Source organism: Cyprinodon tularosa, unplaced genomic scaffold, assembly GCF_016077235.1.
Source record: "Cyprinodon tularosa strain WSP-4 unplaced genomic scaffold, ASM1607723v1 ctg6, whole genome shotgun sequence".
Taxonomy (NCBI): Eukaryota; Metazoa; Chordata; class Actinopteri; order Cyprinodontiformes; family Cyprinodontidae; genus Cyprinodon; species Cyprinodon tularosa.
In genome coordinates, this window is record NW_024039340.1 from 4,940,631 (window position 1) to 4,967,500 (window position 26,870).

General features: G+C 44.1%; 1 protein-coding gene across 1 annotated transcript in view; it reads right to left on the reverse strand.

Annotated features, from left to right (window-relative positions):
• LOC119797835 (transmembrane protein KIAA1109 homolog) overlaps positions 1–26,870 on the reverse strand; it is a 77,744-nt gene that overhangs the window by 12,188 nt on the left and 38,686 nt on the right. Inside the window, exons 31-49 of the mRNA XM_038307060.1 lie at positions 23,947–24,030; positions 23,162–23,360; positions 23,017–23,076; positions 22,707–22,933; positions 22,350–22,514; positions 21,856–21,983; positions 21,663–21,786; positions 21,443–21,555; positions 19,884–19,974; positions 19,600–19,647; positions 17,335–17,594; positions 15,493–15,708; positions 14,015–14,195; positions 13,744–13,924; positions 13,378–13,539; positions 13,159–13,295; positions 9,547–9,742; positions 9,274–9,474; positions 9,028–9,195 (exon numbers count right to left, since the gene is read on the reverse strand). Of these exons, the coding sequence (XP_038162988.1) occupies positions 9,028–9,195; positions 9,274–9,474; positions 9,547–9,742; positions 13,159–13,295; positions 13,378–13,539; positions 13,744–13,924; positions 14,015–14,195; positions 15,493–15,708; positions 17,335–17,594; positions 19,600–19,647; positions 19,884–19,974; positions 21,443–21,555; positions 21,663–21,786; positions 21,856–21,983; positions 22,350–22,514; positions 22,707–22,933; positions 23,017–23,076; positions 23,162–23,360; positions 23,947–24,030 (2,941 nt within the window). The remainder of the gene's footprint in view (positions 1–9,027; positions 9,196–9,273; positions 9,475–9,546; positions 9,743–13,158; positions 13,296–13,377; positions 13,540–13,743; positions 13,925–14,014; positions 14,196–15,492; positions 15,709–17,334; positions 17,595–19,599; positions 19,648–19,883; positions 19,975–21,442; positions 21,556–21,662; positions 21,787–21,855; positions 21,984–22,349; positions 22,515–22,706; positions 22,934–23,016; positions 23,077–23,161; positions 23,361–23,946; positions 24,031–26,870) is intronic.

Genomic DNA, 26,870 nt, shown 5'->3' on the forward strand with positions numbered 1-26,870 from the left:
AAACCTTTGCGCATGCAGCCTCCCAGCCGCCGCGTTTTAAGGTACCAAGACGGCCACCACCGCCAGGGCCGCCCCCTCCGATGAGGAAGGAGCGCGGAGCCGGCTGGCAGGGGAAACCTGCCTCCACGACCGCTACGCCGCCGCCGCCCACAGCCGCCGCGAGCTCGGTCCCACAGGCGAGGAAGAAAAAGAGGGCGGCCTGACAGCCGCCAGTTCCTCAGTTGGTGCAGCCTGCTGTTCCCCGTTGCGCAGGCCCACCGTTTTGGCTTGTTTGTGCGCACCCCACGCCACCGTTGCCCATCCCAGAGCCGGTCTGCGAGGAGAAGGACATCGCCCCGGAGGTCTGCGCGGTTGCGCCCCGAGCGGAATGTCCAAAAGCACAGTCACACACCCTTGTTCAAAGAAAAAATGGTGTCAAAATAAAAATAAATCTGTCACAGCCAGGCCACGAGCCGAGGGTGCAGATAATAAAAAAAGCCAAAACAGACGATGCTCTCTCTATAAGCAGGGTGGCCGCTCAGCCCCCTGCAGCTCTGCTCCCGGGACGGGCACCGCCGTCCCCGCGGAGCAGAGCAGAGCGCTCCACCGTGCCTCCGGTGGTGCCCGAGAATCATTTCTCGGTTCCACCACAGGGGGGCGCGGGGCAGGAGCCGCAATATGTTCCCCCGCTCTCTCTCAGATGGGAAAGCTGGAGAGCAGCAGCAGCTCCACCGTGGGTGTTGCGCACAATTTCCCGGGGATACAGGCTTCAATTCGCCACTGTCCCTCCCCGCTTCTCCGGTGTAATACACTCACATGCACAGGGAGAATCAGCTCGAGTTTTACGGGAGGAAATTCTCTCTCCGATAGACAAACGAGCAGTTTCTGTCGTATCTCCCGAACAGAGTCTGTCAGGGTTTTATTCCAGATACTTCCTCGTCCCCAAACGGGGGGGAGAGGAATCCGCCCTATTCTGGACTTAAGAGCCCTGAACAAATTCCTGCGGAAATACAAGTTCAGGATGCTGACACATGCAGCTCTGTTGCGTCTAGTAAGACCGAACGACTGGTTTTCGTCCGTGGATCTGAAAGACGCGTATTTCCACATTCCCATTTATCCCCCTCACAGACAATATCTCCGGTTTGCCTTTCAAGGGGTGTGTTACGAATACCGTGTTCTACCATTCGGTCTGTCTCTCAGTCCGAGGGTTTTCATACGGTGCACAGAGGCCGCGGTAGCCCCGCTCAGACGCCGGGGGATACGTCTGGCCACGTATTTAGACGACTGGCTCCTGTTAGCGCAGTCAGAACAGTAAGCCAGGGTTCACACACACATTGTCACAAAACACCTGATGGATTTAGGTTTTGTGATAAATATGGAAAAAAGCCACCTATCTCCAACGCAGGAGATATGCTTTCTGGGATTATCCCTGCGCTCTGTTCCGTTCACAGCCCGCCTGTCAGAGGAAAGAGTGACGGTTTTCAGAACGTGCCTGTCACAATTCCGTCTGCACAGGTCTGTCCAGTTCAGACTGTGCCTTCGGTTGCTGGGTCTGATGGCCTCAGCCATCCTCGTGATTCGCCTCGGCCGCCTTCACATGCGGGACTTTCAGCGCTGGGTCGCTTCGCTCCGAATGGACCCCGTGCGTCATGGCGCACGGCGGATAACTGTCACAGCGGACTGTATAACAGCTCTGCGCTGTTGGCGAGCCCCGTCCTTCCTGACCCAAGGGGTGCCTATGGGCACCGTCTCGTCCAGGAAAGTGGTAACCACGGATGCCAGCCTATCAGGCTGGGGCGGCATTCACGAGGGCAGGTCTGTGAGGGGTCGCTGGAGCCAGGCCCTCCAGCGCCTTCACATAAACTTTTTCGAACTTTCGGCGGTGTTTCTTTCTCTGAGACACTTCCTCCCATTCCTCTCGGGTCACCATGTCCTGGTGAGGACGGACAACACGACAACAGTGGCGTATATCAACCGCCAAGGGGGCCTGCGCTCCCGCATGTTGCACAATCTGGCGCGCGACCTGATTCTCTGGAGCAGTACCCACTTTCTCTCCCTGAGAGCGACGCACGTCCCGGGAGACTTGAACACGGGTGCGGACCTGCTGTCCAGAGGCGCGCCAGTGTACGGGGAATGGACGCTGCACCCACAGGTCGTGGAGCAGATATGGGCGCGCTACGGGCGCGCTCAGATAGATCTGTTCGCGTCCAGGGAAAACGCTCGATTCGAGCTGTTCTTCTCTCTGAGCACTCTGAATGCCCCTCTGGGCGTAGACGCATTAGCGCACGCCTGGCCGCACGAGCTGCTATACGCGTTTCCACCGCTGGCCCTGATACCCCCCACTCTCGCCAGAGTGAGGGCATTCAACCACAGACTGATCCTAATAGCTCCGCACTGGCCAGCGCAACACTGGCTGGCGGAGATATTCCAGATGCTGTGCGCCCAGCCTTGGGAGCTGCCGCTGCGCAGGGACCTGCTCTCGCAGGGTGCGGGGACAGTGTACCACCCACACCCGGAGCGACTGCAGCTGTGGGCCTGGCCCGTGAGTGGCTTAATTTAACCACTGCCGGGCTCCCTCAGAGTGTAATTAATACTATCCAAAACGCCAGGGCTCCCTCCACTAGGAACCTATATGGCTCCAAGTGGGGACTGTTTGAGCGGTGGTGTCTTGAACGGGACTACGTTCCTTTTCAGTGTTCTGTACCAGCGATTCTGTCGTTTTTACAGGAACTGATTGATAAAGGAAAAGCTTTTTCCACGGTTAAGGTTTATCTGGCAGCTATAGCAGCATGCCATATAGGATTTGGAGACAAAACGGCGAGCCAACACCCTTTGGTTTGTCGGTTTATGAAGGGCGCCCGCAGGCTCCTCCCCGTCTCCAGACCTTTGCTGCCTCCGTGGGATTTGTCGGTGGTTCTGGAGGGGCTTAAGGGACCCCCATTTGAACCGTTGTTGGGGTCCAGTCTTAAACATCTGTCTCTCAAGACAGTGCTGTTACTGGCCCTGGCCTCTGCGAAACGAGTCAGCGACATTCATGCGCTCTCTGTGAGCCCCGCATGTACCCGGTTCGACCCGGAATACACGCGTATGGTTCTGAAGCCCAACCCGGCCTTTGTTCCTAAAGTGGTTGGTTCTTGTTCACCGATCGAGCTAGCGGCGTTCGCCGCCCCCCCAGGTGAACGGCGAGCGCACACGCTGTGCCCTGTTCGAGCCGTGCGCTCTTATATGGACAGGACGCAGAGCTTCAGGATGAGTGATCAGCTCTTTGTCTCCTGGGCGGAGCCCCGTAAGGGGCAGCCGATCACAAAGCAACGCCTCGCCCACTGGGTGGTGGAGGCTATAGCTTTGGCGTATGGAAGCAGGGGTCTGCAGCCCCCGGCGGGTCTGCGTGCACACTCTACCCGCGGGATGGCTGCGTCCTGGGCTTTATTTCGGGGAGTGTCCGTTCAGGACATTTGTTCAGCGGCGAATTGGTCTTCGCCTCTGACTTTTGTCCGGTTCTACATGCTTGACGTGTCTGGACCGTGCGTGGCCAGTGCGGTCCTAGAGTCATAACTGACCTTGTGGACCTTCCCCATCGGCCGGTTCTTGTTCGATAAGCTGTCTGACAATACGGGAGCTACCATATCCCATAGCGAGACACCGAGTGAATATTATGAAAAAGAACGTTTGGTTATCTAACATAACCCCAGTTCTTAGAATAATATGAGCGAGGTGTCTCGCCAGACGACCCTTCTTGCAGGGCGGCGAGAAGAGGTTTGCTTGTTGAATTGGAGTGCCGTGATCCGCACACGCTTTAGTAGTCGGAGCTACGGGGCGTGGCGTATGACGGGCACTTCCACCGGCCAATCAGGATTGGCAGATTGAGATAGATGCTTCTATCAGGGCTGCAGGAGGCTGCATCCCATAGCGAGACACCTCGCTCATATTATTCTAAGAACTGGGGTTATGTTAGATAACCAAACGTTTTTTATTTTTTACTTAATAACGCTAAATGAATTAAATCACTGCAAATGTATTAATTTTAGGTATAAATAATGATCCACTGATTATTCCTCGCTGACTGGACTTTTCTTTAAAGGTTCAGGGACCTTATTTCTCAAATGTATATGGCAGTAAGTCACGTTTGTTGCATACAAAGGTTTTAACCTACGACTCTTTTTAAAATGTATTTCATTGAAATATTTCTTACTTTAATTGATTTAACTGGACTATTTATTTATTTACTTTATGAATTTTACTGTTTCCTCTTTAATATGAATTGTCAATTAGTATGAACTCATTCCAATTGCTTTAACTTAGTTTAAAGTTGTACGGAAATGGTTGTTCCAACTGCTGCTACTGCTGTGAATAAAGTGAATGTGATTGGTCGATTATCAAGGGGGCGGGATTGTTGTGGAGGAAGGTTCGTAAGCAAGTTTGGCTGTAGCTGGTTTGTCAGAAGCATCTTGCTAAGCAGTTAGCAACTTAGTGCTAGCAGGTTCCCAATGGGAAATTCCATTGGGACCAAGTAGCACTAAATTGGTGACTTAGAAACGACGCTGTCAGGGAACGCTATGGACAGCGGAAACATGCAAGAGGAGGAGAGTTTAGTGTCGGAGGTCGTGGATGAGTCTCCTCCGTCATCCATTTTTTATTTAGAGGAGGAAAGCGGGGACGAAGATGTTGTGGAAGAGGACGCCAGGGCGGCAGAAGCTTGGTTTGGTGTAGAAGGCTTCCAGCCGTACATGTTTGAGCCCTTGCCTCGCAGCGCTGCCAGTTCTGTTAGCTCTACGCCTGCCGAAGACACAGACGTCCATCCCCGTGAACACTGGGACGCAACTCAATGGGAAAGGAAAGGATTCTGATTTCAACCGTTGCGTATATTAGCTGCAACACATGATTTGATCAAATGTGATTAACAGATGACTGTTGATATATGATTGGCCGAATGTAGGTCAGGCTGACATAGAACTAACTGGGCTGCAGAAGATAACGAAAAAACCCACAGATTTTAAGACAGGATTGTCTGACAGTCCGATAAATGTTTAAGCCAGAATGATTTGACATTTAAAAATGATTTCGCAACGATTTTAAAAGCTAACCTGACCTAATTGTAAACATTATAAGATCAACTTTGGTCCTCAAATATAAGATCCATGCAGAACCATATGATTGCTTCGTTTTACCATTTATGGTTTTCAATATTTTTCATTTGCCTTGTTGGGTGTGTCCATTGTAGCCCAGTTGTTTAATTGAGTTCCACAAGTTAAGGACTTTTAACTGAAGTATGATTGACTTGAAAATGATTATTTTGTTAAAAAATTCTTACAATCTTATTATATTTCATATGCAAACAGAGTTTAATGTTTAATGACGAGGATTTGAGCTCGATTCACTTTCATCTGTGATCCCAACTGCCAGTTGGGCGTCGGTCCAAAACTTATAATAAATATCATGTAATCAGCAGCAGCCACAGCAGTAGCTAATATCAACATTTTCTTTGAATTGTATTTATCTAAGCATGATAGAGATGCTGTTGTCATGGGGACGCCTCAGGGTGACCGTTAAACACCCAACCTGTCAATCAGCTGGATGTCTAAACACTTTGTTTTCTTCCATCGATAGCAGGCTTAACGCAGCTATTTATGGACATGCGTGATCAAATCCAACTTCTCGGATTAATCATCACCTCTGAATCTTTTGGAATGAATCTGCGGAGCCGCTGCTATTTTCTGTAAGTGCAACCGGGTCTCTTTGAGGAGTTTCCATGGTGCGCAGACTGATCCATATTTCCATGATTTAAACAGAGATGATTATTTACAGTTTAAGCCCTTGTCACAACTTGACGATTCAGACCAGCGTATGCCTGACGAATTAAAAATATGGCAAAAATACTAGCATACCTAGATAAGTTATGGGTACGTTTTGTATAAGTTATGAGCATGTTGAAGCACACTGAAATATGTCAACATATGACGGGTACGTTGATACGTATGTCGACGGCTGTCATGCGTGGGTCATCAGTTCCAGGTCAGTTATCCAGTGTTGCCAACTCCTCAGTAAGGAAAGTAGCTATTGGCTGTGCTAAAAGTCGCTAGAAGTCGCTAAATGACGTCATTGTCTAATTTGCATAATCTGCCACAGGAAGTGATGTGCATGTTATTGATGCTGTGGGAGAAATAATGTCGTTACAGAAAGACAAAAAGTGAGTAAAAACACTAGGGCTGCAACAACGAATCGATAAAATCGATAAAAATCGACTTTTAAAAGCGTTGGCAACGAATTTCATCATCGATTAGTAGTGTCGCGTGATTAATGCGTCATCAGCCGCCGTGGGGCGCCTCCCCCATCCCAACCCCGTTCTCCCGCAGGAGTCCCTCTCAGCGCTGCAGTCAGAGCCGCGGGATGTTTACCCTCAGCGTCCAGACTGCAAATGAAGCGCGCATGCGCCGGGATTGACGGCGCAAATTGATCACAATAATTAAAATAGCCTGCGCTTTGTAAAGTGAAAAAAGTCGTAACATGCAACTTTTGTAAAAACAAATGAACATGGCACAGAAGCACCGCTGTTATGATGCAGCACCTGAAAAGGAAACACGTTGGAGCCTTTGATGGCAGTGAAGAGAGCTGATCAGCAGGGTGAGCGGCCATGTTTGTTTGGTTTTAAAGTGGGGAAACGTAACGTTAGTTTCTCAGGTAGCTCATCTGATGCTTTCCTTACCGTGTTAGTAGGTTACAGACAGTGATAAGGTTGGCTACTTATTTTACTTTTAATTTCATTTGAATTAGCTTAAGCAGCGTTTATATTTTCTTTATAAATAAATTAATTTGCAAATTATGAGGGCAAGGCTTTTAAAGTTTAAATCTTCTGGCAAAGATAAAGTAAAGAAGATCCTGCAATTTATGGAAGTAAAGCAGAATAAAATCCAGCAAGATCAGTAATATGTCAATTAATTATCTCCCACATTCCCATGTAAATATCTGTCTTTGGAGGATGTGTTTTTTAGCACCCCTAGTTCTCTCATTTTTATTCCAAATACAATTTATAATTTGAATCACAGGGCTATTTTTATCTCTATGGTTCAGTATTTTCTCAAGCAGCAACTTTAACTGCTATACTTTCCTGTCTTAAAAGGCAGAACTCTTCTAGTCTAAAAAAACTAATTTGTTGAAATGGGGGGGCCTATTGTTTGAACCCCTTAGGGGCTTTTAAAAACAAAAATGTCTTTTTTTGCGCTTTATGAAACAAAGTAGCCTATATTTTGTGGATGTACAGCAACATTTCTCATGTAAGTTTGCGTAGTTTTAACACAAATTTATTTTTCATATTGCACCAGTACAGTTAATGAGCAACCTGTACTTGTGTGCTTGTTTGTTCTGTCTAAAATGTTTATTTTGGAATAAAGAGGTTAATATAAAAAATATTTTATGTCCGATTCATCGATTAATCGAAAAAAATAATCGACCGATTCATCGATTTTTTAAATAATCGTTAGTTGCAGCCCTAAAAAACACTATATAATAGTGTTTTCACTCACTTTACTAAATATATATTTAGACCAAATAACATTTTACATTCACATCCCGCTCGTTCCCGCCTTGGATGTAAGTCAGGGCGGAGCGGCACCGTTGATCAATTTGCGCCGTCAATCCCGGCGCATGCGCGCTTCATTTGCAGTCTGGACGCAGAGGGTAAACATCCTGCGGCTCTGACTGCAGCGCTGAGAGGGACTCCTGCGGGAGAACGGGGTTGGGATGGGGGGCGCCCCACGGCAGCAGCTGCCGCTGGAGGAAAGATACATGCTTTCACGTAAGAGTCTCCAAAATCCGCCAGTGACACCGTAAAAAGTCGCCAGATTTGTCGCTAGTCGCCTTTTTGAAAAATAGTCGCTGGAGGGGTCTGAAAAGTCGCTAAATATAGCGACAAAGTCGCTGAGTTGGCAACACTGCAGTTATCTGATAGTTGACATCCGTTCAGTGTCAGTTCCTCATCAGTCGTGGCGTCTATCTTATCCTCTGAGTAACTTCTGCATAACTTATCCAGAACTTCTCTCCAGCGCATATCAGCGTATCTGCCGTGTTCCAGACGAGCGCTGAACGTGTTTCTAACTTCCAGCTACTGTATAATGGCGTATTGGCAGCGTTTTGGTATAAAGGGGGTTCACAGGAGGAAGCCGTCAGTTCTCCTCCAGACTTCATCCCCATCATACGGGGAGCCAGAAGGTGAGTGATGGATCCTCCCTGCATTCAAACTTCCCAGCAGACATGACGCTGAATCTGCTGCCACCAAAAACTTTCTCCCTTTTTCTTTGTTCTTCTTTTTTTTTTTTGTGGCGGGAGGTAAACAGCAGCTAGGTTAATACAGCGATCAGATCTTTTTAGGCGTGGCGCCTCCGGGCGCATCGCTGCCCCCCGTCAGGCGCATCTCTGCTTGCAGCTTTAACTGATGCTTGTGCTTCATTTCCTGGGCATTACGCTGCCGTGCGTTCTGCAGAAGTTAGGCTGTCGTTGGAAATAAGTTCTGGACTCGTTACGAATACTCTATGTATACACCCGAAATAGAAAAAAAAGATAGAAAGTTCAGCGTTTGCCATCGTTTTAGGAGATTCTGGGACATTGGACATACGCAGGCTAAATCGGCCAGGTGGGACAGGAGCCCTTACATCCAACAGAGGCTGTTTCCAACCCGTTAATGTGCTGATAAAGATTAATTTGATTCAGCTTTGTATTTTAAATCATAGAAGCTCAAACTGATGAAAGAAAAGACATCAGGTCTGATGCTCCCAGTTATTTAATCAAATAGTTTCATCTTTCATTTTATTGGTTAAGTATTACTGCGGAATTAAAAAGTTCGATGTTCCACATCAGGCTGTAATCATGAGGCTCCAGAACTTTTCCTCTATTCCTCCTGCTGAGGAGCTGGAATCATTCCTCATTTATTCAGTTGAGGTTAGATCTTCATCGTTGTAAAAACCAGAATCGTTTAGGTATGGCCTGACGTCTTTTATAATGAAATCCCAGGGTTCCTTTGATCAGCAGGTTTCTCCTCACCTTCTCCTCTCTTACCTGAGATGTTGATGAGGGTGGTGTCCAGTTTGCCTCCTTTAGGAGAAACAAAGCTTTCGATGAAGGTTGGAGCTCCGGTCCTCCTCATCCTGGACAAACTGACTTTCACAAACTCCAGGTTGATGCACAGAGAGTCTTTCCTTCCGGTAACCGAGGACGGCTCGTCATCTAGAAGAGACAGACATGAACGTCCTGCTGCTCTGCGACAAAGCTGACATCACGTTAAAGGAGCGTTTTCCCCCGAACCTAACGGTCCTGGACCCGGAGGCAGGCCTGTGACGGCTGATTTCTGCTTCCCGGCGCCGTAGGGATGGAAGACGTAGAGGGAGAAGTCCGACATGCAGGCGGTGAAGCTCAGGCCCGAGGAGTTGGTGGGGGGGCCCGTGAGGTCCGACTGGCTGCTGCTGTGGCGGCTCCGGCCCAAAGGGCTCCCCAGGAGCGGAGACGCTGGAGGAAACCCAACACACCGTTAGCTTAAACACCATCAAAGCTTCCCAGCATCAGCGAAGGGCCACTGACCTTTACTGGGGGGGACCTTGGGGACGTGCTGCCCAGGCGGAGTGGACGTAGGGGGGTGGGATCCCTCCATGGGGTTGGCTGCAGTTGGGGTCTCCAGTTCTCCGCGGTTAGAGGAGAACACCAGGTCTAGAGAGGGCAGCTTGAGCATGCACTCCACCCTGGACATGGGCAGGCAGCTGAAGCGGATCTGAGAGGGCTGGAAGCAAACAGAAGCCATGAGGTCAGAGAGCAGAACCGCAGCATCGGACCGGTGGTTCTGCTCGCTCTTTACAACAGGGAACAGGTGAGAAAACCAAAAGTAGAGGCAGGCTGATGCGTGCGTTCTCCTGTTCATTAGAGCAGCGCTCCCCAACCTTTTTTGCACCACGGACCGCTATATGTCAGACAATATTTTCACGGACCGGCCGGTGGGGGTGGGGGGGTACTATCAAGTAAAATGATACGACTGGCATAAAATTAAATACAAACAGCATAAAATTAAAACAACAAGCCGGTCCCATCTAGGCGTAATCGGAGACAATGGCAGACGAAGCCTGCACCGTAGCTTTGCTTTGGTCGCTGTAACCGCAGAAAATCTGCTTCACAAAGATAGGATGTTATAAATAGGATGAGTCTTTACCTGAATTAACCTGTGTCAAGAGGCACAGATGCACCGACTGATGTAATTGGGAGAGAATACCGCAATTTTTTATATTTTTCAAAATAAAACATCACTCAGACTCTGATTGTCGATATATTACATATATATACATATATACATATACATACATATACACATATATACATATACACACATATATACATATACACACATATATATATATATACACACATATATATATATATACACACATATATACATATACACACATATATACATATACACACATATATATATACACACATATATATGTATATATATATATACTAGGCTTGTCCCGATCCGATCCACGTATCGGATCGGACGCCAATATTGGCAAAAAAATGTGTATCGGCAAACCATGTAAAAATGCCGATCCAGTTAAAAAACAAAACCGGTCCGTATTTTCCAGTTTCGCCGATTGAAACGATCCATTCCACTATATTGCACGTGTTCCCCGAATCTGGTCCGCATTTTCCAGAACACCTTCAACACACCCACAGGTCTTTTTGGGTCTGTCTCCCGGCCTAACCATTAAAACAGGTGAATTGGAAGATAGCGGGGAAAATGTCAGCCGTGTGGGATTATTTTATCCTGCACGATGTGTAGATGGAGACTAGGTGTGGAGGACATTGGGGAGTATAAGGCATTTTTGTGTAATAGTTCACTATTATTTGCACTGATTTTTTTAAGCAGTCTTTTTTCAAGAGTAGAGTCCTGATTCTAAGTTAATAGAATATTTTCCACTCTTGTCTGTTTTGCATTTTTATTAAAACTTACAGTAATACTTGCACCTTTAACTGTTTACGGTTTTACTGTTCACTGTGCAATATAAGATTGCTATTCATAATTTTGTCCAGTTTGTGTTTATCTCTTAATAAACAGGTAAGTTTGTTGTTACCAATCATTGTGTTTTATTCAATCTCACCTAATTCAGCTGGCTAGAAACTTAAATACATGCTCGGATAGGCTGGTATCGGCCAGTATCGGTATCGGATCGGAAGTGCAAAAACCTGGATCGGGACATCTCTAATATACACACATACACATATACATATACATATACATATATATACATATATATACATATATATATATATATATATATATATATATATATATATATATATATATATATATATATATATATATATATATATATATATATATATATATATACACAACTGCTGCTACCTACATTTGTTCCAAAAAAGTTAAAATCGATCCACTGGACTTTGTTTCCAAGTTTGAAGACGTTTCTCTTCCATCCAGGAAGTTTTTTCAATTCAAAATGTCAGAAATATCGTTTAGTTCCAGGTTTTATCCAGCAGCCCAACAAAACCTGGTTTTTGTTTAGAAAACATGCAAATAGAAACGGATGAACGTTGGAATGGGGGGTGGTTTGGGTTCTTTGTTAGCCTGCAATGCCCCATACCTGTCTATTACCCCATTTACACTACCCTTGAAAAACCGTGCCGAGACCGGTTCGAGTTCAGTAACTGAGATAACTTATGGTGTGTAAATGGAAAGCAAACTGAACTGAGCCAAGCTAACTGCAGACCAGTTCCAGAGGTGGGCTCGGCTCGGTTTTTCCCTGGCTCGGTTCTCTGATAACGAGAGCGCATGAGCAGAACGCGTCATCGCCGTCTGGCTGCACATCGCGATTCACACTCCATTCCAGTAGGTGGCGATAATGCCCCTCCGGAAACAGAAGAAGAAGAAGAACTTCTTCTTCAACTATAAACAACAATCGAAATCTTCTCCACGCAACATTTTAAACAATAACGCTGAAGTACAGCAATAATAATCAAGCATAACTTTCTAAATGTGACGGGCGCCGCCATTTTGATTTGCTTGATTTCCTCCTCCTTCGTCTTCTTCTTCTTGTGTTTTATGGCGGTTGGCAAACAACTTTTGGTGCATTACTGCCACCAACTGCTTGATTTCCTCCTTTAATACTGGCAGTAATACCGCAGATCGTCACTAGGAGCCGAGGAGCCGAGATAGCGTGATGCGTAAACGGTCGTCAGAACCGAGCTCGGCCTGGTTAACTGATCCGAGCTCGGACCGGTCTCGGCAAGGACTGGTTTTTCAAGGGTAGTGGAAATGGGGTATAAGTCTCTGAAAGGGGGGTGGTTGAAGGGCATTGTTGGCCTGGTTGAACGTAGGACTGTGAACGCAGCGCCGTCTGCTGTGAACGCAGCGCCGTCTGCTGTGAACGCAGCGGCGTCTGCTGTGAACGCAGCGGCGTCTGCTGTGAACGCAGCGGCGGCTGCTGTGAACGCAGCACCGTCTGCTGCACCGTCTGCTGTGAACGCAGCGCCGTCTGCTGTGAACGCAGCGCCGTCTGCTGTGAACGCAGCGCCGTCTGCTGTGAACGCAGCGGCGTCTGCTGTGAACGCAGCGGCGGCTGCTGTGAACGCAGCACCGTCTGCTGCACCGTCTGCTGTGAACGCAGCACCGTCTGCTGTGAACGCAGCACCGTCTGCAGCACCGTCTGCTGTGAACGCAGCACCGTCTGCTGTGAACGCAGCATCTGGCTAAACTCAAAACATTTAGCATCGTTATCAGCTTAAAAAAACCAAAACAATCAATAAAATCTGTGACCGCGTCGCTGTGATCAACCAGGAAATGTATATAAAAAGAAAAAGAAAACTGCTCCCGTTTGATCAGGTTGAAGGAAAGCGAGCGCTGCAGCGCATCCAACTACTGCAGGCTGAGGATTATGGGAAATAACCAAAGCCAACCCTGTTTGATAAATCAACCTTTGGTGCAGCAGGACTCAGAGGAATCCAGAGATTTAGTGTTGATCAGTTTGTTGACGGTGGAGGAGCTAAAACATTAGTTTGTGTTTGAAGGTGGAAAGATCTAAACCTTCTTCAACAGCTTTAAAACAAAATCAGCTCAAAGTTTGACAGCATTTCTGTTCGTTCTGGTCAATATTGGGGCGTTGAAGTCCGTGTGGGTCGTACCTGAACTCTGACATAGACGACCACGTCTACAGGGAACGAAGAGTAGGCGGAAGTGGAGGAGGAAACCAAGGAGGTTGTGGATTCCTCCAGAGGTTCCACCGGCTCAAACTGGCCCATGTCCTCCTCCTGGGTCGCCGCTGCGGCAGAAAGACACACACAGGACGGTAGGAGGAGGAGAAAAGGATCCACGCAGACTCTTAAAGAGACAAACCGACCGACCTGTGTAGCTTCTGTCCACAGGAGTGATGGGGATGGTCTCCAAGGCTTTCTCCAGGAAATCCAGCAGAGCCGGGCTGATGACCATTTCCTCCGGCAGAGTCTGAAGGGCCACCCACGCGTACAGCTTGGCCGTCTTCACCCCCCCAACAGTCTTAGCTTTGGCTGCAGAAAGACAGAGCAGAGATTCAGCAGCAGGAAGACCTGAAACCTTCAGGACTATCTTGGTCCACATGCACCCCCCCCCCCCCACCAATCACTGCCCCGGTTACTGGAGGGAAACCGCATGCAGCCTGTTCCAAAGCTCCAATGGAGAGCAGATTACAGATGGTGCTACAGCATGCAACCACAAACACAAACACTCTGTACCTGTAGCAATAGGTGGGGGCGGGGGAGGTAGGAGCGAGTTAGTCTTGCTTTGGGGAGGGTTGATAGGGCCGCTATCTTTCATACCATACAGCTTGGACTCTTTGGAGAGCGTGCGGGGCAGAGAGGATCCCCGCGAGGCGTTGGGAGACTCCGTCTTCAGGGTCTTGGAGTTGTAGTGCAGCTTCAGGAGAAGACAGAAAGATGAGAACCCCCCCCCCAAAAAAAGAAAAAAAAAACCCAGAGCCGTCTGGGTGTTTAGAGAGGCCCTGACCTTCACGTCCACTCCTGGAATGTAGAAGACCGTGGTCTCCAGCTCGTTGGATTTGGTCTGCAGCGTGGCGGGGCCTTTCTTCCCGGCCAGCAGGTGAGTGGTGGAGGTGTACGCCGGCTGGAGCTTCTTCTTCTTTGGGGGGGAATCCTGGTCCAGACTGCGGATGCTGCGGTCGCAGCTCCTGAAAAGGCGCCACAGATCAAAACCTTCACTTTGTCTTCCTGTTCCAGTTGATGGTCGTCTAGAGAAGTTAACTCCAACATCACCCAAGGCAAAGAACGCCATTCAGAAAAGGTATTTTAAAAACACGAGACTCATTTATAAAGCGCATCAAAAAGCTCCACCGACATTTTTACAGTTTTCTACAGGCCCACTTTTTATTATTCTGATTTTTTTTTTTATATTTTTCTAATATGATCTATTTATGTGTTCTGTTGGCAAACTGAGTTTTACATTTTGCACTTTTTTCTAAATCCTGTTTTGCAGATTTCAACGTCTACATCAAGCATTGTAGATGTAGATGACCTAGAGGGGAAATCTATGAAGCAGGATTTTAAAACTAATCAAAGTTCAATCTTTCTATGAAACAATTTAGAACAATAAAATCTGATTAAAGTTGGAGAAAATAAATTTAAAGAAATCAAAAGAAAATAATGAGAGAAGAACTAAAAATCAAAGTTTTTTTGTTTGTTTTTAACTAAATAAAAAAAAACAAAAACATAAAACCTGAAAAAAAATATTTAAACAAATAAAATCAGGAAAAAAAAATCTGAAATAATATTTTTTTCAAAATAGAAAAAATTTGGCATAAAACCTGAAAAAAAAATGTGAACAAACAAAATCCGGGAACAAAATCTGAAATTTTTTTTTTTTTTTAAATATAAAAAAAAATACACTAGCAAGAAAATCTGAAATAAAGTTAAAAAAATTATAATAAAAAGAAGATTTGTGAAAATAAAAAAATAAAAATTGTCTAAATAAAATTTGGCACAAATTTGGAAAAAAATATTTGAACAATGAAAATCTGGGCAAAAAAACTACACAGATAATCTGAAATAAGGTTTTAAAATAAAAACTGGATTTGTGAAATCTAAACATTTGGCACAAAACCTGAAAAGAAGATTCAAACAAATAAAATCTGGGGGGAAAAAATTCTGAAAAAATTTATATATATATATAAATAAAAAACTAGAAAGAAAATCTGAAATAAGGTTTGAAAAAATAATAAATAGGATTTATGAAAAACAATTCAGAATAAAATTTGGCAAAAAATCTTAAAAAATATATCTGAAAAAATAAAATGTATAAAAGTTAAAACATTGGATAACCCGCTTTAAAATACTCCCAAAGCCTTTTTCTCTACTGAGAGGTTGTTTTGCTTTTTTTCACTTTCCATAATATTGGAACATTTGTTTTCACAGACGCTCCCAAAGAAACAGCAGCTAATCGCAGGAAGCTCAGCATCAACCTGAGCGTACCTCCTCAGGGCGATCTCCTCGTGCTCCGACTGCTGGGTGGTGGTGTGGAGGACACACTTCCCGCTGTCGATCTCCACACGCACGTCCAGCTCAAAGTCTATGTTCTTCTCCGACGCCGGGCCGCTCAAGCTGCGGTTTGTCGGCGTGCTCGGCCAGCGTTCGCTAAACAGCTGACTGACGGCGGAGAAGCCTGAGGCCTTCCTGTGAGACGCTTGGCTGAGAGATAAAAACACAGAGCAGATGGATCAGAAACATTCCTTCAGCACCTTTACTCCTTAAAGGTATAGAGGAAGATATTTTATTTCCAGATGGATCATCTAAATCAGTGGTTCTCCTAACTGTCAATCATCCTGGTGATATGTTTACGTAAGGCCGTCCTACGTGCTCGTTCCGTTAGCGATCTTTTTCTGCGCACTTTCAGGCGTATATCTGTGGTGAACTGCAGTTTCAGTCATTGAAGCTCACCTTTCTCACCGCGGTTCTTTGAAAATGGCCGAGGGTCGAAAGAGAAAAAGTGTCTACAAAGTGTATGAGAAGAGAAAGGCCTCAGAAGAGGCAGATATATCCCAGAATGCTTTGCACAGAGAGCTCTCCATGCAAAGCATTATGGGATTTGCTGTCACAGCGGCCAGCTGTCGCTTCCTGACAGTGGCGACTAATAATAAAGATGGCGGAGGCCCCGCGCGGTGGAGGAGGAGTTACGTGACCAACGGAGCAAAAAGCAGTGATCATCTGTCTGAACGGTCAGTTAACTGAGTTCACTATAAAGTTCACTATATAGTCTCCGCTTGATATAGTGATGAGTACTTGAGTAAAGAGGTCAAGTTGATACTTAAACTTTTACCAGAGTGTTTTTAAACTTCAGTATCTATACTTCTACTGAAGTAACAAATGTGTGAACTTTCGACACCACTGCACCCTATATAGTGATGGAGGGATTTAGGGGTTAGGGCGAACGTTGGGACACAGTGAGCTTGTAGGAGCTATGAGAACAGCAACTTATAACAGAGCCCACTTCTCCTCGTGCACGCTCTCGCACACATTGTAATAAGTGTTCCCTCTCGGGTACAGGGTTGTGCATGTGCATTTTTTTTGTTTTAAGTGGAAAGGACTTTTTAAAAAATTGCAAAAAGCCTCCACTATACCTGTAAACACTCCCAGTTAAGTCCAGTCCAACCAGTAACCAGCCAATCAGAGTCCAGCTGTGGCTAACTTAAACTCGTAGTTAATCATTTAAATGTCAAATCATTCTGGCTTAAACATGTTTATAAATGTACTTTTAATCAGACTATATTGTCCCAAAAGTTTGAAAATTTGTATTTAAATAAAACATTTTGTCTTAAAATCTGTAGTGAGTTTTTCGTTATTTTGTGCAGCCCAGTTAGTTCTACGTCAGCCTGAACACCTAAATTCGGCCAATCACGTATCAACGGTCATCTGTCAATCAAATGTTTTCGGTCATAGCATCTTGATTCATCAGCTAATATACGAAACGGTTGAAATAATAAATGAAAAGAAAGTTGCTAACTAGTTAGTGAGATGTTTCCGAAGAAACAGGCACAACCAAACTTGCTTGCGAACCTTCCGCCACAACAATCCCACCCCCTTGATAAACAACCCATCACATTCACTTTATTCACTGATGTAAAGTTGTGCACCACTCGGGAGAATTAAAAAATGCAGCGGTTAGAACGGCCGCTTCCTTACGACTTTAATCTGAAACTGTTCTGTTTAAAGCAGGTCTAGCTTCTAAATAAACACCCAAAGTTTGGAAAATCTCCTAGAACTATGGAGGTAGAAACGCTTCAAGATTCAAATGGACAACAAAGCGGCTCCACTCACATAGGCCTGCGGTAGCTGGTCAGTCTCTCCCGTTCAAACTCCTCCTTCTCCGAGTCCTCGGAGGACGAAGAGGACAGGTCGTCCCGCCGGTTGTCGTAGTGCTGGAAGGGAATGCTGGGTGAGAAGACGGCAGGTGTGGTGGGGGCACTGAAAACTGACTGCTGGCCCTCGACACAGGATGGAGGATGGAGGTGAGGATGAGGATGGGATGGGCCGTCGATGGTGACGGACAACAGGTCGCACTCGGACTCCTCTGGGAACTTTCAGAGAAGGACAGAAAGTCACACGTGTTGGTTTGAGACAAACAAGAACGGATCAACAGCCAGAAGATGAAGAGACGAATGAAGGAGGTAATCCAGCCACCAGAGAGGAGCCGCGACCTTTCACCCCTGGAAACATGGAGGCGTCCTCCGTCTGCAGCAGAAAACCACACCAGGCAGAGAACGGGACCCTGTTCCCACCGTTTCTAAAGCTGCATGGGGTCAAAGGTCACCTGACCGGCATTTTCTACTTAAAAAAAAAATAAAAAAATTCTGATCACTCAGCTATGGAGTGAATTTTGTGCCATTATTATTGCAAACAAAGAAAAATTTCTGTTAATCGTAATTTGAAAAAAATTACAATAGAGCACATGTGTCAAACTCAAGGCCCGCGGGCCAGATGTGGCCCGCCACGTCATTTTATGTGGCCCGCTAGAACTCCCACAGCCGTCATTTTGATGGTTCTGAGATTTTAAAGGGAAAGAACTATATTTAAAATTTAATTTATGTTGCTCATGTTAACTCAAATTTCCTGATTCTAAATTTCCTTCATTTTCACTTTTTTTTTTTTTATACAATTAAAACGTAAAAAAATAAATATGGTTAATTCTACCTCGATCCCCCACAACCGCCATTTTGACGGCTCTATTAGTTGCATTGTAAATTCTTCCTGCGGTTGATTGACGATTGGTACCATTGCCTAGCAACCAACATTCTACCTAGAACTTTTTGGCTAATATGGAAAAAGTGGCGTTCAGAAGAAACCTAACAGCGAAACAGGTTTTAGAAATGCTTCAAAATATCGATGATAGTGATTCGGGCGGAGAGGGAGAGACCGATGAGGAGGACTAGGTAGGAAGCGGCTGTGTGACATGTGTGTGTTAGAGCAACAAGCAAGCATATGTTTTCTATGCAACTGTAATTGTCACTTGAATAAGTTATAATAAATAATGAGTTATTTAACATTAAGGAGTCGTTACATTTATTTTACATTACATTCAATTACATTTAGTTACATTTATAAGTTACATCTGGCCCTTTAAGGACAGCAATTACGCTGATGTGGCCCTCAATGAAAATGAGTTTGACACCCCTGCAATAGAGGAATGAAATAATTGACGAGGCTGTGTGGGAAAATATTTCAAGTGTGGGAGGGGCTACAAGGGACGCAAGAAACACATTTATTCACTACAAAATTGTGCATAGGTATTAGTTTACACCAAGTAAGCTATGCAGAATGGGTCTAATAAAGGATAACAAATGCTGGAAGTGTAATAAATGAAAATTAAAAAAAAATTTATTTTAATTTTTAAAAAAACCAATGCTTTTATGCTTTCTTAGTAACAACATTTAAGTGAATGTGATCTGTAAAACCCAATTTGAAAAGAATAAAATTCAATCTAAAAAACAAACTTAGAAAAAATATTATCTGTAAAAAAATATTTTTTTATTATAATATACGTACAAAAAAAAAAAAAAAAACATTTTAAAAATAGCATCAATTGAAATCTGAAAATGGAACAAGCTTTTTCCCCAGATTTCATTTTACAGAAGATCTTTCTTGCAAAAATAATGGAACAAAATTCCCTCCATAAATCCAAGAAGACGCTGAGCTGCAGAGGTTCCGGTGACGTCTGCTATGAGACGCCAACCAGCAGCTAAACTGTAGACCTGAGGCGCCGCATGCAGAGTTAGAGATCAGACAGGATGGGAGGGGTAAGAGAGGCGGACGAATTCATCATGCAGATTCATGACAGGACGGCGGCCCGAGGTATTCACTAGATGTTTTAATGGTGGAGGCTAAAAACAGGCTTCTGTTATAAGAACAGAAGATACGGATGCATTAGGAGATCTGATCGTAATGATTGATTGTGTGGATGAAACAGAAGCTGCATCGTCCTGCTCTGATTCTGCATGTTCCAGCTCCAACCAGCAGCTAACAGCCGATCACCGAGGAAGGAAGAACCACAGGAACCAACGCTGAGGATTTCACGTCAGCAGATACCTTAAAAACCTCTCCTGGGCTGACGGGTAAGGTTGACGGGTCCAAAGCCTGACAATCATCATTCAGTTAAATAAAACCATCATTACAACAGAAAACAAACCTGCAGTCAGCTAAACACATCAGCCAACATGGAGGTCGGCTAAAGTACATGAACATGAAACACAATGAACTCACAAACATGGAACGAGTTCAGGGTTCCTTCTAGGTTCCCTGAACCCTGACAGGCTAATGAGGCTCAGCTGTCCCTGTTCACCAGCTGTTTGATATAAAAGGCAGAAGTTTACCGGATCCTGGATGCTGAAGGTGACCCGGGGTCCAGGGGAGGACGCGTCCACACGGACTTCTGGGAAATCATCCACATCCCCCATCTTGGAGCTGCAGAGACAGACGTTAGCAGCAGCAGCAGCAAAACTTTTCATCTCAGATTATCCTCCATTTTCACTTCTGTGGCTGCGGTGAATTTATCTCGGCTATAATCGATCAGCAGCGCCATGATCACATCCAAGGACTGCTTTAACACCTCCTGTTAGTTTACAGGGACTAAAACTAGTTTTATTTCATACTAATAAATTGCAATTGAGAAAATAATTTTAATAATGTGAGAAAACAGCAAAAAGTTTAAGAATTTTTTTAAAAAATTAAAAAGTTTTTTTTTAACCAGAATTTATCATTTGAAATTGTACATTTTCCACAATTCTCTGTTCAGTTTTACCAATCTAATTCTTCGCTTTTTTGTTTCCAGATCACATTCTCTTCCCCTCTGAGGGCGGGCTTTCTATTGGTCCGCTGGACGTTAGCAACAATGTTTTTTTTTGTTTGTTTTTTTTTTTTAAAAAGGGAAAAAATGAAACAAAATTTGGAAAACGTTTGGTCAAAAACAGGTTTGGGGAGTAGAGTTGCTGTTTTATCAAATTTTCCTTTTTGAAAAAGTTGTTTTCAAATTTAAATTTTCCAAATTTTTTTTTATTTATTTAAATTTATAAAACTTGTTCATTGCAACAATAATGGAATAAAATTTACTCTGTAGTGAATGTGATAAAAAAAAACACATTTTTTTTAAAATAAATAAATGTCAGTTCTTTGTTGACAGAAAAAAAATGTCAAAAGATATTTGAAAAATAATTTGATAAAACAGCCAATTTACTCTCAAAACCTGTTTTTGACCAAAAGGTTTCTAAATTTTCCTGTTTTGAAAAAGTTTTTTTCAAATTTCAATTTTCCAAATTTTTTAATTGTATTTATTTCCATTTATAAAACTTGTTGACTGTAACAATAATGAAATAAAATTCACTCCAAAGAATGTGAAAAACAAAAAACTTAATAAATATCAGTGTTTTTGTTTAAAAAAAATGCATTTGAATAAAGTAAATTATTTGAAATAAAATTTAATAAAACAGCAATTTCTCTCTGAAAACCTGTTTTTCATCAAAAGTTTTCTACATTTTCCTGTTTTGAAAGTTTTTTTCAAATTTTAATTTTCCAATTTTTTTATGTATTTATTTCCATTTATAAAACTTGTTGACTGTAACAATAATGAAATAAAATTCACTCCAAAGAATGTGAAAAACAAAAAACTAAATAAATATCAGTGTTTTTGTTTAAGAAAATGCATTTGAATAAAAGAAATTATTTGAAATAAAATTTAATAAAGCAGAAATTTTACTCTCAAAACCTGTGTTTGATCAAAAGTTTTCTAAATTTTAATTTTCTAAATTTTGTCCATTTATTTTGATTAATAAAACTAGCTGATTGCAACAATAATGGAATAAAATGCACTCCATACATGATGTGAAAGGTTTGCATTAAAACCGGGCTACCTCATGTGAGGAAACCAAATGTTTACCTTTGTTTGTCGACCCGCTTCGGAGGAGGCCGCCCCGCGGCTGCAGAGATGCTTTTGGAGCGGTTGTAGCTGGGCTTGTAGCCGAGGCCCCATTTATCCTTCAGAGAGGCGGCCTGTGTGACGGGAGAAAACGTGTCATTGGTGACATACGCCAGCTTCGGATGATTGGCCCAGTCTGACGCTGGACTGTACCAACTGAGAGCAGTGAAACATGGTTTACCCTCATGCTTGAGCGACGCAGCTTCTTCCTGACGTCTCTCCTGATGTCCTGGACAGCCACCGATTCCAGCTGCTGGTACCGCTGGATCTCCTGGTTGATGGTTCCCTCGCTGGCTCCCAGTTTCCTGCAGCAAACGGGCGGCCATGTTGTATGCAGGGAAGTGAAATACTCCGCTCAGAGGTCGGAAACTTACTTGAGGTCGTCGATAACCTTGGCCTGTTCGTTCAGCTCCCGGATGTCCACCACCCTCTTGGTGACCTTCCTGCCCCGAGCGTCGATCACCTGGTTCCCCATCATCGGCCTGCGGGGGTCCAGGTTCTCCTGTTCAATGCAAACCAAGGAGACGCGTCAGAACGGATGTGATGAAGCCGATGCCAGAGATCCCAATTAAAGCCCAGAGTTCCCTGTAAACCTCCACTAAGATCTAATGACACCAAGATTGAGTGATTGATCCAAACACCAGGAGCAGCTCCACACACCTCCACCCCAATCAGTGAAGAAGGAAAGGCCCGCCTCCACGGCAGGACTGAAGCCGGCTCTAAAGCAAAGAATCTCAACTAATGAGGATCATCAGGGTTTTAATCACAGAGAGATCGGTGCTGATTGGTGTTCTGGGATCCAGAGGTGAAAGTGACTCAGCAAACCCAGAGGACAGTTCCCACCACTTAGAGGGGGGGGTCTACATACACAGGCCCAGGAGAGGGGTCTTTGGGCCCTGCTAGAGCAGGGTGGTGCAGAGTTTAAGCAGTCCTCAGGGACAGAGACGCTCTGAGGCCTGGGGCTGAGGCCCAGGATGTGGTTTACCAGGCGCCTCTTTAAGGTCAGCCGAGGGCTGAACTGGTTCTCTGAGCTCTGCGAACAATGGGGGGAATTCATCATCATCATCCATCAGCACATCATCCTCTATCTATCTATCTATCTATCTATCTATCTATCTATCTAAGACGTCAGTAGCTATTTTTAAAAAAACAGGACATGATGTCATAAAGGCGGCGCTCCATCTGAGAACCAGACTGATCATGAACAGGTTGGATGAGTCCTGACCATGTGGATGGTGGGCGACATGGTGTCGGACTCGTCCTCGTCCGACAGGTCCCCCATGTTCACAGAGTTCAGGTCAGTGATGTCGTCGGGGTCCTCCTCGCCCGTCAGCGACGTCAGCGTGTTTCCCAAGGCGTTGAGGCGCTTGCCGATGTTCGGGTCCATGTGAACGTCGATGCCGCACATTTTCCAGAGCACGTTCAGAGTCCAGCTACCGGCGCTGCTGCTCTCTGAGGGTCAGAGGAGAAAAAGCCTGAGGAAGAGTCCCGCTGCTGGTACACCGATCGCCGTTTTCACTAAAAGCTGCTCTGACCTGCAGACGGCTGCCCCGTGGTCCTGGAGCAGACCTCGTAGGTTCCATCAGGGACCAGGCCTGTTTCCACGACAACAGACAGAAGCAACATTTAGGCAATAACTGCTGATAATCCCAGGAACCCTGCGACGTCTTGCCCACTTACATGCGTTAATGACCAAGTCTCCCCGGACCTCAGGCTTCCAGTCGTCCCAGGACGTCTCGAAGCCCTCTGCGAAGCGGATGCAGAAGTTCTTGAAGTGTCCTTTACTCACCAGAGACTCCGAGGAGCAGGCGGTGATCAGCGTGCTCTCGATGGTCAGGACCAGAGCTGAGCCAGTGTCGAAGTCAATGCTGTGGTTGGCCTGGTGGCAGAGGGCTCAGAGTCAGGGGCTGGGGGGGAGGGGAGGTTCAGCAGCAGGAAAACAAACCAACTTTTTAAAGGCCAGAGCTGCTGGGTGACATTTCACTCTGAAATGATGAAACCCTGATTAAAATCCTTCACTTTTAGACACACTTCAAGGTGAAATGCCAGCAGCAGTTTATAGCGGTTAGGTTGGATCAATCGCAGCCATCAAACTCTGATTTCAGCTCCAGAAATGCTGATCTGATCATCATCATCCTCCTCCTCCGAAGCAGAGCGAGGAGAAACATGTCCGCCTCTGATGAACATCAGACCCCATTTGAAGGAGCAGTTATTGCTGGATTTGAAACATTCTGGGTTATGAGAAGCAGCCCGTGCAACAGAGACCTCCAACCAGGAAGAAAGGCCCCAGCAACAGGTCCGCCGCTGCACACAGACAAGTCAAACACACCACAGACACCAGCGGAGCGCCACTCGCCGTGGCGCCGGGAGGAAAAAGTTCATTTTTTACGCTCTCCAGAAGAGCCCCACAATCATTTCAGTCCCACAACAAACCAGCAGAGAGGATGTAAGAGACTGCAGGTTACTTTGTGGGGGGGTTTGGGTTGGCTCTCTGACGTGCCGACCCCTGCTGCAGAGCTCCCCTCCTGCCCAGCCGCTGCCTGGCCTTTCTATGGAAACAGGTGTGAGACCTTTAACCTTCAGACATCCGTTAGCAGAAGCTTTTAAAGCAGGTGAAGCTTAAACTACGTCAAGAGGAGCTCTGGATCCTAAACTTTTCCATTTTAAATACAAATTTTTTCTTGTTTTTTTTTACTGCTGTTATTGTTTATTTTACTTGACTCCAGAATAGTCAAGTAAAATAAATAGAATAGAATACTTATTACTTATTTTTTTAGAGAACTTTTTACTTGTATTTCTCATATTTTAAAAACTGACTCGTTAGTTTTGTTTCATTTAAGCTCATTTTCATTATGGCCTGTTGGTATTTAGAGAATTAAAACCATCAAAATAATTAGTTTCATCCAAACAATTAGTTTCTTTGTGGTTGCACTCTGTGCTGCCCCAACCAATTGGTTACCACAAACAAAAATTTATAGTTTTCGAAGATGATTAGTTATACAGGTGCTGGTCATAAAATTAGAATATCATGAAAAAGTAGATTGATTTCAGTAATTCCATTTAAAAAGTGAAACTTGTATATTATATTCATACATTACATACAAACTCATATATTTCAGATGTTTATTTTGTTTAATTTTGATGATTACAAATGACAACAAATGAAAATCTCAAATTCATCATATCAGAAAATTAGAATATTGCTGAAGACCAATAAAAACAAAGGATTTATAGAAATGTTGGCCAACTGAAAAGTATGAACATGAAAAGTATGAGCATGTACAGCACTCAGTATTTAGTTGGGCCTCCTTTGGCCTGTATTACTGCAGCAATGCGGCGTGGCATGGAGTCGATCAGTCTGTGGCACTGCTCAGGTGTTATGATAGCCCAGGTTGCTCTAATAGTGGCTTTTAGCTCTTCTGAATTGTTGGGTCTGGTGTATTGCATCTTCTTCTTCACAATACCCCATAGATTTTCTATGGGGTTAAGGTCAGGAGAGTTTGCTGGCCAATTAAGAACAGGGATACCATGGTCCTTCAACCAGGTACTGGTAGCTTTGGCACTGTGTGCAGGTGCCAAGTCCTGTTGGAAAATGAAATCTGCATCTCCAAAAAGTTGGTCAGCTGCAGGAAGCATGAAGTGCTCTAAAACTTCCTGGTATGTGGCTGCGTTGACCCTGGACCTCAGAAAACACAATGGACCAACACCAGCAGATGACATGGCACCCCAAACCATCACTGACTGTGGAAACTTTACACTGGACTTCAAGCAACGTGGATGAAGTGCCTCTCTTCTTTTCCTCCAGACTCTGGGACCTTGATTTCCAAAGGAAATGCAAAATTTACTTTCATCAGAGAACATGACTTTGGACCACTCACCAGCAGTCCAGTCCTGTTTCTCTTTAGCCCAGGCAAGACGCTTCTGACGCTGTCTGTGGTTCAAGAGTGGCTTGACACAAGGAATGCGACAGCAGAAACCCATGTCTTTCATACGTCTGTGTGTGGTGGTTCTTGAAGCACTCACTCCAGCTGCAGTCCACTCTTTGTGAATCTCCCCCACATTTTTGAAGGGGTTTTGTTTCACAATCCTCTCCAGGGTGCGGTTATCTCTCTTGCTTGTACACTTTTTTCGACCACATCTTTTCCTTCCCTTCGCCTCTCTATTAATGTGCTTGGACACTGAGCTCTGTGAACAGCCAGCCTCTTTAGCGATGACCTTTTGTGTCTTGCCCTCCTTGTGCAAGGTGTCGATGGTCGTCTTTTGGACAACTGTCAAGTCAGCAGTCTTCCCCATGATTGTGTAGCCTATAGAACTAGACTGAAAGACCATTTAAAGGCTTTTGCAGGTGGTTTGAGTTAATTAGCTGATTAGAGTGTGGCACCAGGGGCCATCAATTTTGAACCTTTTCACAATATTCTAATTTTCTGATATGATGAATTTGAGATTTTCATTTGTTGTCATTTGTAATCATCAAAATTAAACAAAATAAACATCTGAAATATATGAGTTTGTATGTAATGTATGAATATAATATACAAGTTTCACTTTTTAAATGGAATTACTGAAATCAATCTACTTTTTCATGATATTCTAATTTTATGACCAGCACCTGTACATTTAAGAAAATGATGTCTAAGAAAGTTTTCATCCAGAATTGTAGAAAAATGTTCTTTTAATAGGTTAGTGCAGTAAAGCTTCTGTCCTTTTTATTTTTATACTTTAAGTAGTTTTAAAAATGGTACTTTTACACTTTGACTGGAGTGAAAAGCTCTAACTTCTATAAAGTGTTTTTAAACAGCAGGATTTATACTTCTACTGGAGTAATAAAAATTAATACTTTTGACACCTGTAATAGATTTAAGTTAATGATTAATCCATCACTAAATCAGCTGATTAATTCAATAATCGAATAATTGTTTCAGCCCTGGTCTCCAGGGCGACGTTCTCAGTGGGTTAGGATATCACTGCCAGTTTATTCATTTCCTTCACCATTACTAATATCTGTTTCCGGCAGGTCAATTTGGAACTTGGTCAACATATAAAATCATTAATGGTACATAGACGAAAATACAACAGTTATTAAAACTCTACAGAAAGTATTTGAATTTTGTATTAAATTAAAACAACATTTATATATATACATACATACATACACATACGTACACATATATATACATATACATATATACATACCTATACACATACATATAAATATATACATACCTACACATATACATACCTACATACATACATATATATACATACATATATATACATACATATATATAAATATACATATATACATACACATACGTACACCTATATATACATATATACATATACATACCTATACACATACATATAAATATATACATACCTACATACATAC